Genomic DNA, 17,411 nt, shown 5'->3' on the forward strand with positions numbered 1-17,411 from the left:
TGGTTTTCTTGTAGATACTCCAAATTCTCTAGTATAATTTATTTACTATTAATTAAAGTTCTTTCAAAAATAAAAAATTAAATCTTAACTGTATTTGATTTTACTCCAAATTCTCTAGTATAATTTATTTACTATTAATTAAAGTTCTTTCAAAAATAAAAATTAAATCTTAACTGTATTTGGTTTTAATGTAATTTAAAAAATATTTAAACAAATATAATTTCTCAAAAAATTAAGATCCTATATATTTAATCTAATTCAACCTTATAAATTTCTCTTTCTTTGAAATTATGTCTTGAAATTAAATCCTCAAAATTGATTTCATTTGAAGTAAATTCTCTATTTACTCAAATGATTACACAGTAACTTCAAATTATCATGTAATAGTTTCTTTCTAATATTAATTTAGTCTTAAAATTGAAGATGTTACAATTTTTTTCCCTATGAGTTCAAACTATCTTAAACTTAACCTTATCCTATTTTTAAGCCCAAGAATATTCTAAGGAACTTCTTAGAGAGGGAGGGTGTTACAGATTCAGTCCTTAAAGTTTAATACACACAATTTAGTACCTTATAATTTATTGAATTAAAAGAATTGCAAGGACTAAGTTATGTTAAGTCAAAAAATTATATGGATTGGATTATTTCAAAGTAATAAAATACAACAATTGAGTTATTATGATTCAAAATTTAGAGACTAAATTGATAATCGAAAAGAATTTAGGAATTGAAAGTCCTATTTTCTCTTTATTTTTTCCCTAAACTTTCGGACAATAAATGAATAAATAAACATCAAAATCGGGGGAAATTCTCCACACCGCACGCATCAAAGTAATAATGATGTAGCTTGATATTTTGAAGAATTTCCCACTAGGCGGAATAACATAAGGTCCCAATATATATCATTTTATCTTGATTAGTCCTAGAATGTCATGGACCCAATACAACCATGTTTTCAACTTGGGGTACGATGATCATATAATACCACAAGTTGTGTTCAGAGATATAATGATTAATTTCCCACTATACAGAGAGAACAAGATCGTATCATCATTATTAGTAGCCTAAGATCACGCACATTAATCTAATTTGCCGAATTAGCAATACAGCCAATATCATGCTTGTGACTCCATCAAAGGCAACTTGAAGCTGCAAATTGTAGTTTTTATGCTGCGAGCCTGCAACTTTATGCACACTCCCACAACATGTTTTCATAGTAAATAGACGCATCCACATGCTTGCCCATTGGATATCCTATGATAACTTTGATATTATGATATTTAATTACCTACCTTCTGAATGTAAAAATCTAATGGTTTTAAACATGACTTGATTTTTGTCTCTTTATACAATTATTTAGTGACCTTATATTTGAAAAAAAAAATGCCTACCTAGAAGTGAGAATTCCATTCCTCATAATATTATGAGTCATTTTTCCAAAGTATCATATTAAAAAAAATATAATGATGTGTTTCAATTAATGAGGATTTGGATTTGGATTTAAATCAAATCCTTCATTTGGATAAATAAAATTTTATGGAGTTGGATTTGCATCATCTCTTATTACATTTCTTTTATAATTTTAAATTTCTTTTATACCCTAATTATTTAAAATTTCAATTACTTCAAATACTTCATTCTCTTTATATTTTTACTATCAACATCTATGATTATCATATCTTTTCTTATCTTTTGTCAATTGAAAAATATAAATAAACTCATCATTTTTTATTTTCATTTTGAATATTAACTTATCTATCTTCTTCATTTGATTTTTTTTAAAACTAACCAAATAAATAATTTTGAATACAATAATTATAAAGGTGAGATTTAAAATGCAAGATAATAAATTTAAAATTTAAATTCAAATTCAAATCTATCAATCCAAGCATTACCTAAGATGTTTCAAATTTTTTAAAGTGCAGTTAGTAACATTTCCCCCCTAAAAAAAACCCTTAATTAAGGAGTATAACTAATAATGTTTTCTAATTGCAATACCTTAATAAATAAATGTAAACATAAAATAATTTTAAAAACAATAATTAACAAATTTATTGGGAATATTATTCAATCAAAAGTGCAATGGAGAGAGTATTCAATTACAATTAGGTTAAGATTGAGAACCAATAGATACACACATACTTTCTCCTATTTTATTTATAAAATTACTTCCAATATGTTCAATCAAAACAAAAAAAAATCTTAAAATTTATCGATTTTGTGTAAAAATTTATTAAGCTTTCACCTTTACTCTTATTAAATATATATACTTTAATTAATAATAGATATTTTTCTCCCTAATATTTAATATGGGTAGAAGGGAAAACAAATGATTAAAAAAATGCTTTAATGATAAATATAGTCGTCATTGATATATATGTGCGCGCGCGCGCGTTCTATATATGTAACATTTTTTTTTAACTCGGCGAACAATTTTATACGCCAATATAACTAAATATGACTAAGTGTATTAATTAAATTAAATGGATCAATCATAGATAGGTATTAATCTATACGTGAAAAAATGTTAAATTTTTTAGCCATAAAATAGATGATCAAGGCAGATTCATTCCTAAATATGTACTATCATTATATATCGTCCGAATCTGGGTTTTGCATCTGATACCTCAAGAAGAAACATATTAAGTGGGGCTTCAATATAATTCAAAGTGACCATGATGATCTTTCTTGAAATACTTCTGATCGATTATCCAAAATTGCATTTTAAATTGAGAGGATTTATCATGCATTAAAGGTAGAATATAGTTATCGTATCTAATTCTTTTTTCAGGCCAAATAAAAAATGGAAAACTAACTATAGCCTAAGTATTAGGATGTGTATGAGTAGATTTGAGTTAATATGAGAAATCCATGTAAGATAAAGTTAGTTAATGACTAATATATAATAAAAAAAATTATCTATAAACTTAAAACCTTGAAATTTTAAATTAAAATTTAATGTCCTTTCGTCACTTAGTATTCTTTCAAGTAGCCACTTCCCATTCCTAATAGGTAATATTGAAGCCATGTTTAATTTGTATGCACATAGGATGTTTTTTGTGTTGGTATACTCCAGCATTAATTTTAACAAACTCGTACACTTTAAGAAAATTAATTAAGTATAATAATTATATTTAAAATTTAAAAAAGTTAGACTAAAATACACTTCTAATTAATCTTTTGCATGTGAAAGAGTCAAGTTTGTCTCTTGAAAATAAATTTTAATTTTATGAGAGCAATTTAAAAAAAAAGGTTATAACTGATGCTTATTAAATTTGGTAATTTTGATGAAAAAATAATGAAGTGTATGGTGGCAGATTGTCTTATAAAAAATCACAGGTAGTATAAATAACTTTCCATTACCTACCACGCTGCAGGGACTAAACATCGCGGCTTCATAAGGGTAAAGCCTGATTGTCCTGACTAATTCTACTTCTGGCCCATGTTGGAAGGACTAAAGTAAGAAGAACTAATTTTTCAAGAACTAACTAAATAAATGGAAAAACACAACTATTTATCCCTATAATTTTAATGTTTTTTGATGCAGATTTCTGTAACTTTTTTTCATTATTTTAGTTTCTTCTAGTTTATGTCGTGTGCAATATTAGTCTCTTTATTTTCTAATATGTCCAAAAAAATAATGAGATGACACTAACAATGACCTTAACTAACGTCATTAATATTTGTGTTAAAGTGAAATTATGTTTAAACAAATTGAAACCTGAAACCTGAAACAGAACGAGGCAAATAAAGCTATTAATCTATCATAATTCCCCTCAACACATATTAATGGCCTTAATCACAAGTTGACGTATTTAACACTGTTAATACCATTTCATTCATCATTTTGGACATATTCAAAAGTAAAAAAAATTAATTTTGTAAATGGGATAAACTAACAAGACCTAGAGCAATAAAAAAAAACTATAGAGACTTATATCAAATACATTAAAATTATAAAAAATTAATAGCTATATTTTCCGAAAGAAATAAATGTTTATGACGTTCTGGATTATTCTGATGTTGATTGTCAAAGGATAGCTAGAAAGCATTATATATTTCCTTTAATTTTTCTTTTGGTTTTGGAGACCACTTTTTCCAATCCTCTGTCTTTTACTTCCTTTTGTCCTTTCCATCTATTCCATTCTTCTGTCAAACCTAAGGTGGATATTTTCTTTTCTTTTTCTCAGCAAGGAAACACAAACAGATCAACACTAGGTTTTGTTTTCCTTCTAGTCCTTATCACTCATGATAAACCTCCACTACCATATGTTGCTTCCTCTTATTTTTGCTGTTATTCATTCAGCATCTGAAACGTGTGCCCTCTCAGCATCATCTCTTACTCGGATCACATGGCTTTCTGGGCTGCCCTTTAATGGGAATATCAGAAACTCAAACTCAAAAAGCAAACAATAATGAGAGATTATTTCATATACGCAATACTAATTATCCTAATTATTATTGAATTTCGTTCACTAAGCTGGTTTCTTGAGGATCACTAATTATTTCCTTCACAGACAATATCTGTATCTAATCATGTGTTATTCTTTCTTTACGTGTCTTCATTATTATTCTTTTTTGTTTTAAGATATTTTCCGCTTTCTCAATTTACTAACATGTGTGAATTTCAATGGCAGGAGTTATGTAAACATAAGGTTTCGAGTTCAATCATTATTGGCTAATGTTAATTAATTGCCTATCTCAACTTCTGTAGCCGATGCATTGTATTCCTCACATTTTAATTTATAGGATACTTTTAAATAAAATTATATTTATAAAAAAGTATATTAAATACACTTTACAGCTATATTTTTTTTCAAAATATAAGTATAAACTTTTAAGGATATCCTTAATTTAATACTTTGTTTGCGAAAAAATATTATAGAAAGGATATAATGATAAGAGTAATATTAAAAAAAAATCATTAATAAAACTTTACTTATATTAAAATGTCTTATATTTTGAAATATCAAATATCTCCTAAAAGTATTTTGTAAATTGAAATAGAAGGAGTATTTTAATATCATTCTAAATTGCATATATTTACTTCCTTCTGTCATTATTAAGACATCTTTTAGAAGAGATTGACAATCCTTAATATATATTAGTTAATAATACTTCCTTCAATTTTTATTATAAAGTACCTCTAACCACCTCATTGGAATTAAGGAAATGTGATTAAATATTTAACTTTGTTTACAAATAGAATAAACCTCCGATTTTAACTATGTTTAAATGAAAAAAATTCAAAATTACATTATATTATCTCTAAAAGGTAGAGTTTTATTAGGAGTAATATGGAGAAAACGTAATCAACAACCCACTAAATATCTTATGTTAAGAATTATCAATCTGTTCTAGAATGTGCTTTATAATAAGGACAAGAGGAAATATTTTATAGGAGAAAATGACAATTAGGAACCTCATAAAAATATTAATGATAATTATAGACCACAAATTATTGAGATCTCAATAACAGATTATGATTCTTTTTCTTAATAAATTATCTTTTAATAATTGGCTTGAGATTCATAATGAACTTTAGTAAATTCACGACTAACACTACAAATATTTTCAACTATTTTTTTATTAATTTCTCAAGCAATAGCAAAAAAATTAAAGTTATTTGCATGCGATTCACAATTAACTTTTATAAATTCTCAACTAATATTATAAATAATATCAAGTGTATTTAGTATATTTCTCAAGCAATTTCATATATATTAAAATTAAAAAAATAATACATAATTGACTTGCGATTTATAATTGACTCTCCTAATTTCTCAACTAACGCTACAATTAATTTTAAATATATTTATTTAATTTTTTAAGTAGTTTATTTGTATATTGATAACAAAAAAATATAACTAACACTAGTAAATTTCTAACTAACATTATAAATAATTTTAAGTGTGGATAATAATTTTTAAATGCATATTCACATTTTTTAATTACAAGTAAAGACCACAGTTTTTTATTAGGATTTCAATAATTTAAGATTTATAATTTTTATTAATATTTTATAGGATCCTTAATTGTCATTTCCCCTATTTTATATTAAAATATATATAAATTGCAATTATATAAGGTGCAAGCATGCATAGAGTCATGAACCGAAAAAAAAAAAAAAACATTATAGAGGAAAACGGAGCACCTTTATGTCATTTTTTAGGTTCTCAACCACAAATCTCCTTCTTTTTCGCTTTATCAAATTTTAAGGCAGAGAGTATCATGGCGTTGCTTAATAAAGAATTAACAATTGATTAATTAATTGGCATGGACACAGTTAAAAAAAAAAAAACACACACACACACACACACAAAAAGCCTATATGATGGATTTGCATTTCAAAAATAAATTATAGTTCCACACACACATTATCCTTAATATATGATGCACTTGTTTGATTGTATTTTAATTGAATTGAATTAATTTCCTTATAACTCCCAAAACATTATAATTAACATTCATGACTTAAATTTAGTGTTGTCTATAAACATTTGTCTTTAATAGATCAAGGTTAAAAGGCCCATTTATATAGGAGGGCCTAACTTTTTTAGGCCCAATGTTTTATATCCCTGGAGCTATAAGCCGGCCTTTAACTTTTTTTTTTTAAGTTTTTAAATAAAACAAATAAATTATATAATTGTGCAATTCATATTTAAAACATAATCCATATTTGAAACAATTTAAACCATAATTAAATATACAAACAGATAACTATTCATAATTTAAATCATAATTTATAAAACAAAGACACCACATTTTATCATTATCAATAATAACAATGTTTGAAACCTGATATTGAATTATTGATGCACAAAAAATATAAATATCTTAAATTAATTCTTTGTCATTGGTTTCATAAAAAATAAATTTAAAACTAATCAAAAGGAACCAGCCCTTTCCAAACACAGCAAGAGGGTTCAAATAAATCTTATATTTTTTTTGGGTACAAGAAGTAAATTTTGTTGACAGTTCAAGTAAATTTTTTTTAGTGAAGCAAAGAGCAAATGTCTCTCAATATAAATTGTTACATTCACAATGACTGAATTTAAACTTTCAATTGCTTGTCAATTTTCATCCTTATTTTCAAGCTAGTCCTTAAGATTTCTTAAGGACTTAAAAGGATTAATTCTTAGCTCGGCCTCATTTTTTTTAAGCTATACTCAAACTATGTGCATAATTTATCATATTTGGCCGACAATCTACGTGTGCATATACATATACGTATATTATAACATACGAGTTGCTTTTTTGTCCAAAAAAAGACATGCATGTTGCTTTTTGTTCACGGAAGTCATGGCCACATATCAATGGTATGTGTATATGACAAAATATTTCCCGCAATAAATAAGACGAAATAATACAGCTTAGGGACAACTAACAGCTAGCACATTTGAGAATAATCAAGAAAATTGAACGGATCAAGCTATTGATTCAAGAGTTATTGGTTAAAATTATAATCGAACTGTAATTAAATCAATCATAAAAAAATATTTTATTAAATTAGTCAAGATACCAATTTAATGATTTACCAATTCAATCGGATGAGGTTAACTTGAATTTTCATACTTTGAGAATAACCATGAATGCCATTTTTTTTTATTTCTATAATTAAATTTTTTTTCATATTTAATTGATATACCACATTTACTTAAGCTTTTTCTTAGATAATTAAGACGTTGCTTAATAGTTAAAAGTTATTTTTATCCTTGAACTCTTCACGTAGGATATGTGGGTGTTCTAAACTTGATTTTGAATCATTTTTGTTCATTATTGTTAAAATACAATGCCTTGTTGTCTTACCATTCAGATGCTGCTTGTTGACGGTTATTTACTTAAGTTGGCACTTTTTGCCAACTTTTTTTAAGTCACGTGACATTTAAGTGGGTACATCTCAAAACATATCTATTTAGGTTTTTAATGGGGAAAGAGTGGCGATATGTGATGCCCAGAATATGGTTTTGGAATGCTTTCAAGTAATAAAGAAAGAAGTTTCTAAAATGCAAGGTCAAAGTGATAGGAATGTCAGATTGCTATCATGGATCCCTCTTATGTAGGAAAAAATTAAAATAAATATTGATTTTTCATTCAAGCAATTGATGCGGGTTGTGTAGGAGTGGTGTGCTGTGATAGTTATGGTAATATGATTGGTAGATTGCATATGAAGGTGAATGCATCATCCCCTTTCATGGCTAAATATCTTGCTTTAAAAGAGGGTCTGCTATCTGTTTGCAGGTTTAGATCTAGTAATGTGGTTTTAGAAATGGATTGTGAAGAATTATATAATCTACTTATAGGTAAGAAGAGAGTAGTTGGTGAGTGGCAATATGTAGATTTAGTTAAGGAGTTGTTTTCTCCAAAAAAATTTAGCAGGTAAATTGGTTTTCTCCTTAATGTGTCGCTAAGTTAATAGGACTACAAGATGTTTAGTAGCATTATGTGTTAAGGTAATGTGTTCGACAAGATGGCTTACTTAAGCAACATTCTCTTTATTGAACATCTTACTTGCATTTATGGGATTAAAGTTCCTTTTTCTTTATTGTTTGCTTGTAGGAAAATGGATGAGTTTGGTATTGGCTAATTTTTTCTAGTTTGTTTTGTTTAGGTTGTATTTAGGTTTTATTACTTTCTATTTCTTTTTAACTTGTACGTTGTAGTTAGGTTTTAATGCTTTATGTTCTTATGTTTTAATAGGTTGTACTCAGGTTTTATTGCTTTGTTTTTTTTCTTCTTAATGGTTAGTGGGTGTAATATTTTTTGTTATCAATAAAATTAAATGAAAAAAACAGTAGAGAATTGCACGACAAGCTTCCTAATTATTTTTTGTTGCTATTTAGAATTCAATCTGTGCACGCAGAGATAAGGAACAATCCCATCAAAGTAAACGTCCATTAAAACCCAATCATAAAGATGAAGTCATTAAAACGTCCATTACAATTTAGGCTGCATCAAGATGAAATCAAGGACTCATTAAGAGGTATAGACTGTCAAGCCTAATCATGAATGCTTGCTTTTAGCCTCTTGAATAATCCAACAAATGTCTTTTCCAGAGCGTTTTTTATCCGATTTGATGTATGTAGCCTTTTTTTAACTTGATGTAAAAATACTACTTAGCATCCATTTAATATATTAGTATTAACTTAATAGTGTTATAACACTCGTGTGTTTACCATAGTATTTCGGAGCTCGAGTTAATAAAAAACTGTCTTGAAAATTTAAAATTACACTCTTGGGGTAGTAAATTCAAGGGTTGAGGTAACTAAAAATTTAATTATTGTATATTATAGTGTTTGCAATCATAATTTATGCTATGTTATCAATGGCTTGAAATGAGTAATATAGACTTACCAACAAATTTGTGGATTATGGATTATATGAATGTTAAGCATGCCTAGCTGCAATGAAATGCTTGATAATTTTGCTTATATAAATGTCACATAATATTGGGCATGATTTGTAAATATTGATTGACTATGAGTTTATCATGTTGATATGAGGAGTTGTGACAATTGTGTTATTGTATGAATTGTAATGAACACGCAAATTTAGGATATTATGATAGTGATGATGAATTGTTATGATACACACGAGTTTATATTTGCATATGAGGTTTGAATTTACATGATCATAAAGGGTGGGAGTTCACTCTAAAATAGTAGAAGGTCAAAATAGTAAATTCACACGGTATGACTTTCATTGAGTTTGCACACTTGATTGGCAACACTTCATTACTAAGTGCTTAGCATTGCTAACACTCTATATGTGAGGTACGGGTTGAGCATAAGGTTGGACAATTATGATAACATGAAATTTGAGTAAGGACTAGGCTTTTTATAATTGAAGAATGGGGTTAGTTTAGTCACACAGACTATACCATACAAGTTATTAGCCCATGGGTTGTATTCATATGCGATATAATGTGCTTTTAGCTAAGATGGATGTATCCATATTGTTAAAATGTCTATTTTACTCATGTTTGGATATGTTTTAAATGCTTGAACTTTTGTTTGTATTTATGCAATCTTCAATTTTCTTATTGTGATTTTAAATGTTTTTAAGAATTAATTCTTTAAAGTGCACTTCTAAATAATTTTGGGATTCCAACTTCAAGTTTATTTTTTTAATAAAATAATTATCTTTGAAGCTACAGTTGATACTTGGTAATTAGAAATGGTTTAATTAATTGAGTTTAATTAAAATTAATGATGATTGTGATTACACTTTGCACCTGTCTAAAAATGCAACCTCATGATAGGCTTGTGTGTGATGAAACTTGTCTTTGGTGGGATGTAAAAATCTTGCATGAGATATAACATGTCTTACATGAGTTGCAACAATCTTCCACGAAGGCCATGCATAAAGTCTTTAAGGACGTGCAAATTCTTTCCATTGGATGCAACAATCTCTCATAATGTGCAAATATCTTCTATAAATGCAACATATCTTCTATGAGATGCAACTTGTTTTTTGTCAAATGTAAAAGCCTTCCACAAATGCATATGAACAGTTTTAATAATTTTTTTTAAGATAGTAGGGGCAATTTGGTAATTAGATAGTTTCATGAAGACTTTCCATATTTTTATTTTAATTTAATGAAGTCAATTTGATCATTTTACATTTAAACTTCATTCCCATTGTCCAAAAAAGATATGAGTTCCTTCACGATAATAGATTTCTTGAATAGCAACTTTTGGACAGTTTTACAAACAAGGCAATAAAATAAATAATTTTAATATTAACCTAATCGAATTCTAATAAATAATCTTATAAATTTTACCTAAAAAAACCTAACAAATAAAAAACTAAAATAATAGAGTTCTATAAATAATTAAAACTCTAAAATTTAAATTAAATTTAAAATTTTAAAACTAAAATTAATAATAATTATTTCTTCCATTAAAAGATATAAGATATTTTTTAAAAAATTAAATATTAAAAATGTAAGATATTTTTAATTTTTTAAAATATAATTATTTTTTTTTATTTCTAAAGTGTTTTTATTGAATAAATGATTTTATATTTTTTTATATTAAAATATTTTATTAATTAAAAATAATTAACTATTTTATTAAGGTAAAATTTAATTAAAAATATTTTATATTTTTTAATAAAAGTAATATATACGATTATATATAATTATAAAGCAATGCCATTAATTTATAATTATATTTTTATTATTTTTTACAAGTTCTAAATTTAGATATTTTATGCCAAAAATACCCTCGTGCTTGTGGGCATTCCTTCTCCCGCATCGTCGATCCCGCTCTCTGCACCACCACCACCGGCGACACCTCTTCCTCCCCGTATTCCTTCGTCCTTCCTCACCTCCTTAGCGGGCGCCACCTAATTCTTCTCCGCTATCGTCACCTCCTTCTCTGTGAATCTGTGCTTGCGGGGGGGCCACCAGCGTACGGCTGCCTCTTTCTCCTCTTCGCCTTCCTTTGCTTGTTTGGAATCCCAGATTTTGGGTTGCGAATTAACATTTTTGTTTGAATCTTTTCTTTTTTTTTTCGCTTATGAAATTTAACCCGATTTTGTTGGAATTTGTTCAAATCGATTTAATTTGAGTTGAAATCTTGATCTGGGTTGAATCAAATTTGAATCTGTTCTATTGCCGGCGGGAAAGCCATTGGGTGGCGGACGGAAATCTGTTGAGGGTATTATGGTATTTTTATTTTTATACATATTTAATTAAATATAAAGATTAAATTTGTTTTAGTCATAGAATTCAACGGGGTCCTTTATTTCTTTCTTGCCCATTGTTTGTCTTAATGGAAAACCATAAACAGCGGCCATCGTCCTCAAGTTCAATTCCTGCCTCCGGAATCCTGAGATTTGATTTTCTTCCTTTCTAAGAAGACCTTGGACTAGAAAAGTAAAACCTCCCCTAACCCCACTGACGCGCGTTAAATGCGTGCAACTCTTTCGCCACATTGCATTTCCCCGAAACTCACGCTACTGGGATTATTCCAGGCAGTCTGAGATTTTTCCCTTCGTTCTTCTCTTGGTCGGTTTTCTCTCAGCCATTGAACAATAGCTCTTGGGTTTCGGAGAATCCTGGCTCTTTGTGTCGAAAGCACGGATATTAGTTCAGATTCGGACAAGATGGGTTCGAAGGTCGAGAAGAAAGGCTATGGGATCCGATGGGTTTGGGTGCTGGTTGCTCTCGTTGCGGTGTTTGTTGCCATGGCTATGTCATCTTCAACTTCTCCCAAAATATCTCTTTTTGGAGCTATTAACAGAGCTTGTCAGTGTGCTCAGGTAATTTGTCTGTGCTTTGGTTGACTTCAAGGTCACAAAGCCCCTATATTGGATCGTCAATTTGCGCCACAGTTCTTCTGATTACTGTGAAATATGTACCTTCGTATCCAAATTGCAAGTCCTGACGTGGTTTTTAGAAAACCTACGACTTAGAAGGAAATCTTTCTGCTAGTGTAGTCTTTGATCATAATGGTTTTACTTGTTTCTCCTCAATATTATACTTGGATCATCAAATTTCCGGGAAAGACATATCAGTTAGAAGCTTTCTTCTGGACAAATCTTATCATCAAAATTTTTCGTCTTTGTTTAAATTTCAGATGCCTGGAGAAAGTCATTTACTGCCAATTCCTTTTTGTGCTACATAATCACTTATTTTGTGTTTTGCATTTTTGCTTTGTGATCAATATTTGTCCTTCCCCCCTCTTTTGCAGGGCACTCACAAGTATAGTGGGATAGTGGAGGATTGCTGTTGTGATTATGAGACCGTGAATAATCTTAATGTGGAAGTGTTGTATCCATCACTTCAGGAGCTTGTGAAAACCTCATTCTTTCGATATTTCAAGGTTTGCTGATTTTCTCTTTTTCTCTTACATTGGGAAAATCTTTAATTAATATATGACATCGTTTGGTATGTCTGTGCATCTTTTTATGGTCAGTAGGGTGTGTGCATTTGATTACTTAAAATGTTTAATGTATGAATGCTGCTAAACTTATACAATGAGTGATAAACGCTTGTTGTTCTGTGGTAGGTTAAGTTATGGTGTGACTGCCCCTTTTGGCCTGATGATGGTATGTGTCGCTTGCGGGACTGCAGTGTATGTGAATGTCCAGATAGTGAGTTTCCGGAATTATTCAAGAAGCCTCACCGCCTTCCATTGGATGACCTTATTTGTCAAGAAGGAAAACCTCAAGCAGCTGTTGATCGAACCGTAGATAGAAAAGCTTTCAGAGGATGGACAGAAACTGACAATCCCTGGACAAATGATGATGAGACCGACAATGGTTTGTCACTTTATATATATGTATATATATGAAAGCTTTTTAGACAACTTTTCATTTTATCCTGCTGAATCTGCAAAATGCTACTCCCTCTGGTTTTATTTATAGGGCAGAGAGAGAAAATTTTTTTTAATCTTATTTATAAGTTATATCACTGAATTTTAATTACAAATTTTCTTTTTTACTCTCCATTAAATGTTGGAGAGAGAAAATATCTTATTGAAATGTATAAATTTAATAAGGACAAAGTTGAGAACTTATTAAATTTTCAGACATAATTAATGAGATTTAAGATTTTTTTTTAATATTGGTGGAACATGTTGGAAGTGACTTATAAATAGGACCAAAAGAATATATACAAAATACTATTTTTTGCTCTTATTTATAGGGTAGATAGAGAAAAATTTTTTTGTCCTATTTATAAGTCATGTCATTAAATTTTTATCACAAATTTTCTCTTTCATCCTCTATTGAATGTTGGAGAGAGAAAATGTGATTGAATTATATATATTTAATGAGGGCAAAGTTGAAAGCTTATTAAATTTTAAGATAGAATTAATGAGGCGTCTTGCAATCCATGTAGCCGACCCCACCTAGTGGGATAAAGGCTTGTTGTTGTTGTTGTTGTTGTAAGGTTTTCCTTGATATTGATAAAACATATTGGAAGTGACTTGTAAATAGGATCAGAAGAGTACATACATACATACATACATATGCTTGAGTATTGTCACTGATATTCATAGTTGACTTTGGTCTTCATGGTATATTGAGACTCAAGAAAGTAAGCATCTCAATTGATGCTACTTTGCCTCTTTGAATGTACAGATGAATTGACTTATGTGAATCTTCAACTGAATCCTGAAAGATATACTGGTTACAGTGGTCCATCTGCAAGAAGGATATGGGATGCTATCTATTCTGAGAACTGCCCTAAATGTGAGTTGCCTGTAAAAAGCTTATAACCTTTGGTCTTTTCTCCTTAACCCCCATTATTTCTACATAATTTCTTTATACAACCTAGAAAGTGCTAAAACAAAATAAATCAGAGCTCCTATGGAGCTTATGGGATTTCTAATTAAGTTTTGGAACCAGATAAATTTCTATGATGCAGGAGTAAACTATCTTTTAAAGTGAGCGACCTCTTTATTATCTGGCTTTTTCTTCAATGGATGAAGTTATCTACTTGGGTGTGCACTTTCAAAATTTAAAGATGTCAGCCATTCTCTCGTTGTTTCTTTACTTTTGAGAATAATTATCTTTAAAGCAAGGACGAAAGAGTAATTGTTTTCCTTGCTGTACGTTGATGTTTGGTACTGTATGTGAAATAGATATCTATGTGCGTCCTTTATAATCTATTGATGAGAAAACTTTTGCCTTCTATAGATCCCTCTGAAGAGTTATGCCAGGAGGAAAAAATTTTGTATAAATTGATATCTGGTCTTCACTCCTCCATATCGATACATATAGCTGCTGATTATCTACTGGATGAAGCGTCAAACTTGGTAAATTTTGAGTTCTTTTTTGTCAGTAGCTGCTGATCCTCGTTTCAAATGAATATCTGCATTGCTTTTGCAGATTGGTACAATTCATCATCTATTTCATCACGTGAATGGACTGCAAACTGGTTTTGGCTTTTAGCCTCAAATTTTTTGATTTAATTTTTTTTTTTGGAATAATAGAACTTATTGACTAATGGACGTCAAATTAAAGCAAACTTAATTATGTGCCTAATTTGCTCTTTTCTCTTTGGTAATTCCAATGGGGTCAGAACCCTACTTTGACTAATGGAACTGTTAAAGTAACGAACATCAAATTAAAACAGACTTAATTATATGCCTAATTCTCTTTTCTCTTTTGTAATTTCAGTGGGGTCAGAATCTTACTTTGATGTATGATCGAGTCTTAAAATACCCAGATCGTGTCAGAAATTTGTACTTCACTTTCCTTTTTGTCCTACGAGCAGTAACCAAAGTGAGTATGGATTGTCCTTCTGCTTTTACGCATAAGTCAGTAGTCATCATGTCATTTAATTGTCTTTACGACTAGTTGATAATGCTTCTTATACTATCCACAACCGAATACTCTGTAGGCTGGGGAGTATCTAGAACAGGCTGAATATGATACAGGGAACCCCATTGAGGACCTTAAGACACAATCCTTGATGAGACAGATGCTTTACAACCCCAAATTTCAAGCTGCTTGTCCGGTTCCGTTTGATGAAGCTAAGCTGTGGAAAGGCAAAAGTGGTCCGGAGCTTAAACAGAAAATTCAACAGCAGTTCCGAAATATTAGGTATCTCCTTAAATTTAGTAGGTTTAGCATTGGCCTCTACTATATATCTACGAATTTGAGAAGCTCCAATTTTTTTTAGTTAGAACTTTGTGGCAGCATAGTTTCTTCTGAATTAATGCTTTAGTTTTCTGTATTCTGATACATATTTAAGAAGCAAGATTAATTAGCAATGTGTTCTATTTCCTCCTATTATATAGCAAGGTATATATAGGGGAGAAAAAGAAAAACGAAACAGGTTTATCTATAAACTCCTTGTTATGTGGGGAATTGAACTCTGATGTAGGAAAACAAAACGGAAATTTATGCCTGTTCTTCCACTATTATGTGTCTAATGATTCAATTTGCAACCTGCTTCATTTGATATATATCTCATTAGAAATGGCTTAATCATTTGTGGCATGCAGTGCAATAATGGATTGTGTGGGATGCGAGAAGTGTCGGTTATGGGGAAAACTTCAGGTTCAGGGTCTGGGGACAGCATTAAAAATTCTCTTTACTGTCGATGGTCAAGAAAATGGGGATCAAACAGTAAGTGCATTTTTTGGAAGTTCATTTTGCTCTCGTTTGTTGCTGTTATGCATTGTATATATTTTCCATCCACTGGCCAGTCCTTCCATCTTGCTAATTTGTGAATATAACACTCGGATGAAGTTTTTTGTATTTTTGTTATGACATGACAAATCTTGCTAACTTGATTGATGATAGAACATAATGGCGTCGTATAAATCATGTAGCCGACCCCACCCAATTGGATAAGACTTGTTATTGTTGTCATGAAATGAAATTCTCTTGTAACATTTGTGCATTGTTACAACTCATTATCACATTATTAACCCCTTTAAGAAAGTTTGTAGAACTCAGAAGCTAACCCCTACAACTGGGCTTTTTTTTTTTTTTAAACATTTTCTCTCTCTCATAAGTATTTTTTAAATGGAAACTGTTTTAAGCTGATGATAGCTTGAAATTGAATATGCTTAATATCCTTCTATGCTAGCTTGCTGTATATGATATTTTCACGCCTGAGTAAAATCTTTTTGTGATGCACAACATTTAGCGACCCTGAAGCTTTTACTACTAGTAATCCTGTACCTTTCAAATTAATCCTTAACAAACTAACGAGTATTTGTGAGTTGTGTTCTATGGCCACTTGGCTAACCAAACTCATCATGATGTACTTCATTGTCTTCAGCTGCAGTTGCAAAGAAATGAAGTAATTGCCTTGATGAATCTCCTTAATCGACTGTCAGAATCTGTCAAATTTGTTCATGAAATGGGACCCACAGCTGAGAGAATTTTTGAAGGGCATCTTTCTGCTCATGGTTTGATCAGCTCATGGAAAAGAATCTGGTCATATGTAGTCAAAGCATAGGTAAAATGGTTTCTTTTGTGGATTTGTTGGGTCTCCTTGACGTAATTGCCTAATTGGTTTGATGGGTCTTCGTCCTCTCCTGTGATGTTTGCAGGCAGCAATTGTTAAGCCCAGTGTCATACTGTACACATTACAACCGAAACAGGGAAGGCTTGAGAAGCCATTGACTGAAAATTTTACAAGGACATGATAGTTGTGTATATTGACCAAACTGTATGTAGCAAATTTGAAAATTTTGAACACAGGCTAAGAATCGCATCATTGTGAGACACCCTCTTGCTTGAGCACATAAAATAACAAATTTACCTCAAGATTATTGGTCAAAACACTAATAATATGTAGGGATCGTTGAGGGGCCGACAAGCTCATCGTGATATGTATGTTTTCTATAACTCTGCTGAAAGAGAATCTATGGCACTCCCCTAAATTAAAGAAGGTGGTGTTTGAACCACAAGTCTCTCAGCACTGCTCCAATTTCCTTAGA

General features: G+C 30.0%; 1 protein-coding gene across 1 annotated transcript; it reads left to right on the forward strand.

Moving 5' to 3' along the window:
* The first annotated feature begins 11,272 nt into the window (after positions 1 to 11,272).
* Positions 11,273 to 17,389, forward strand: LOC129287298 (endoplasmic reticulum oxidoreductin-1-like). Its single transcript, XM_054923513.1, has 10 exons — positions 11,273 to 12,267; positions 12,699 to 12,830; positions 13,017 to 13,269; positions 14,092 to 14,202; positions 14,650 to 14,768; positions 15,133 to 15,237; positions 15,356 to 15,558; positions 15,963 to 16,086; positions 16,748 to 16,927; positions 17,022 to 17,389. Exons 1-9 carry the CDS (start codon positions 12,112 to 12,114, stop codon positions 16,925 to 16,927), a joined length of 1,383 nt encoding a protein of 460 aa, XP_054779488.1. The 5' UTR covers positions 11,273 to 12,111; the 3' UTR covers positions 17,022 to 17,389.
* Positions 17,390 to 17,411: the final 22 nt, after the last annotated feature.

This window comes from Prosopis cineraria, unplaced genomic scaffold (genome assembly GCF_029017545.1).
Source record: "Prosopis cineraria cultivar Desert tree isolate PC_DT_omini unplaced genomic scaffold, ASM2901754v1 PC11, whole genome shotgun sequence".
Taxonomy (NCBI): domain Eukaryota; kingdom Viridiplantae; phylum Streptophyta; class Magnoliopsida; order Fabales; family Fabaceae; genus Prosopis; species Prosopis cineraria.

What these genes read in the sequence shown, in the direction of transcription:
- LOC129287298 (XM_054923513.1), top strand. Translation starts at nt 12,112, where the DNA reads ATGGGTTCGAAGGTCGAGAAGAAAGGCTATGGGATCCGATGGGTTTGG. An exon ending in CATTCTTTCGATATTTCAAG is followed by an intron (nt 12,831 to 13,016) that starts GTTTGCTGATTT and finishes GTTCTGTGGTAG; the next exon opens with GTTAAGTTATGGTGTGACTG. An exon ending in CAGCAGTTCCGAAATATTAG is followed by an intron (nt 15,559 to 15,962) that starts GTATCTCCTTAA and finishes TGTGGCATGCAG; the next exon opens with TGCAATAATGGATTGTGTGG.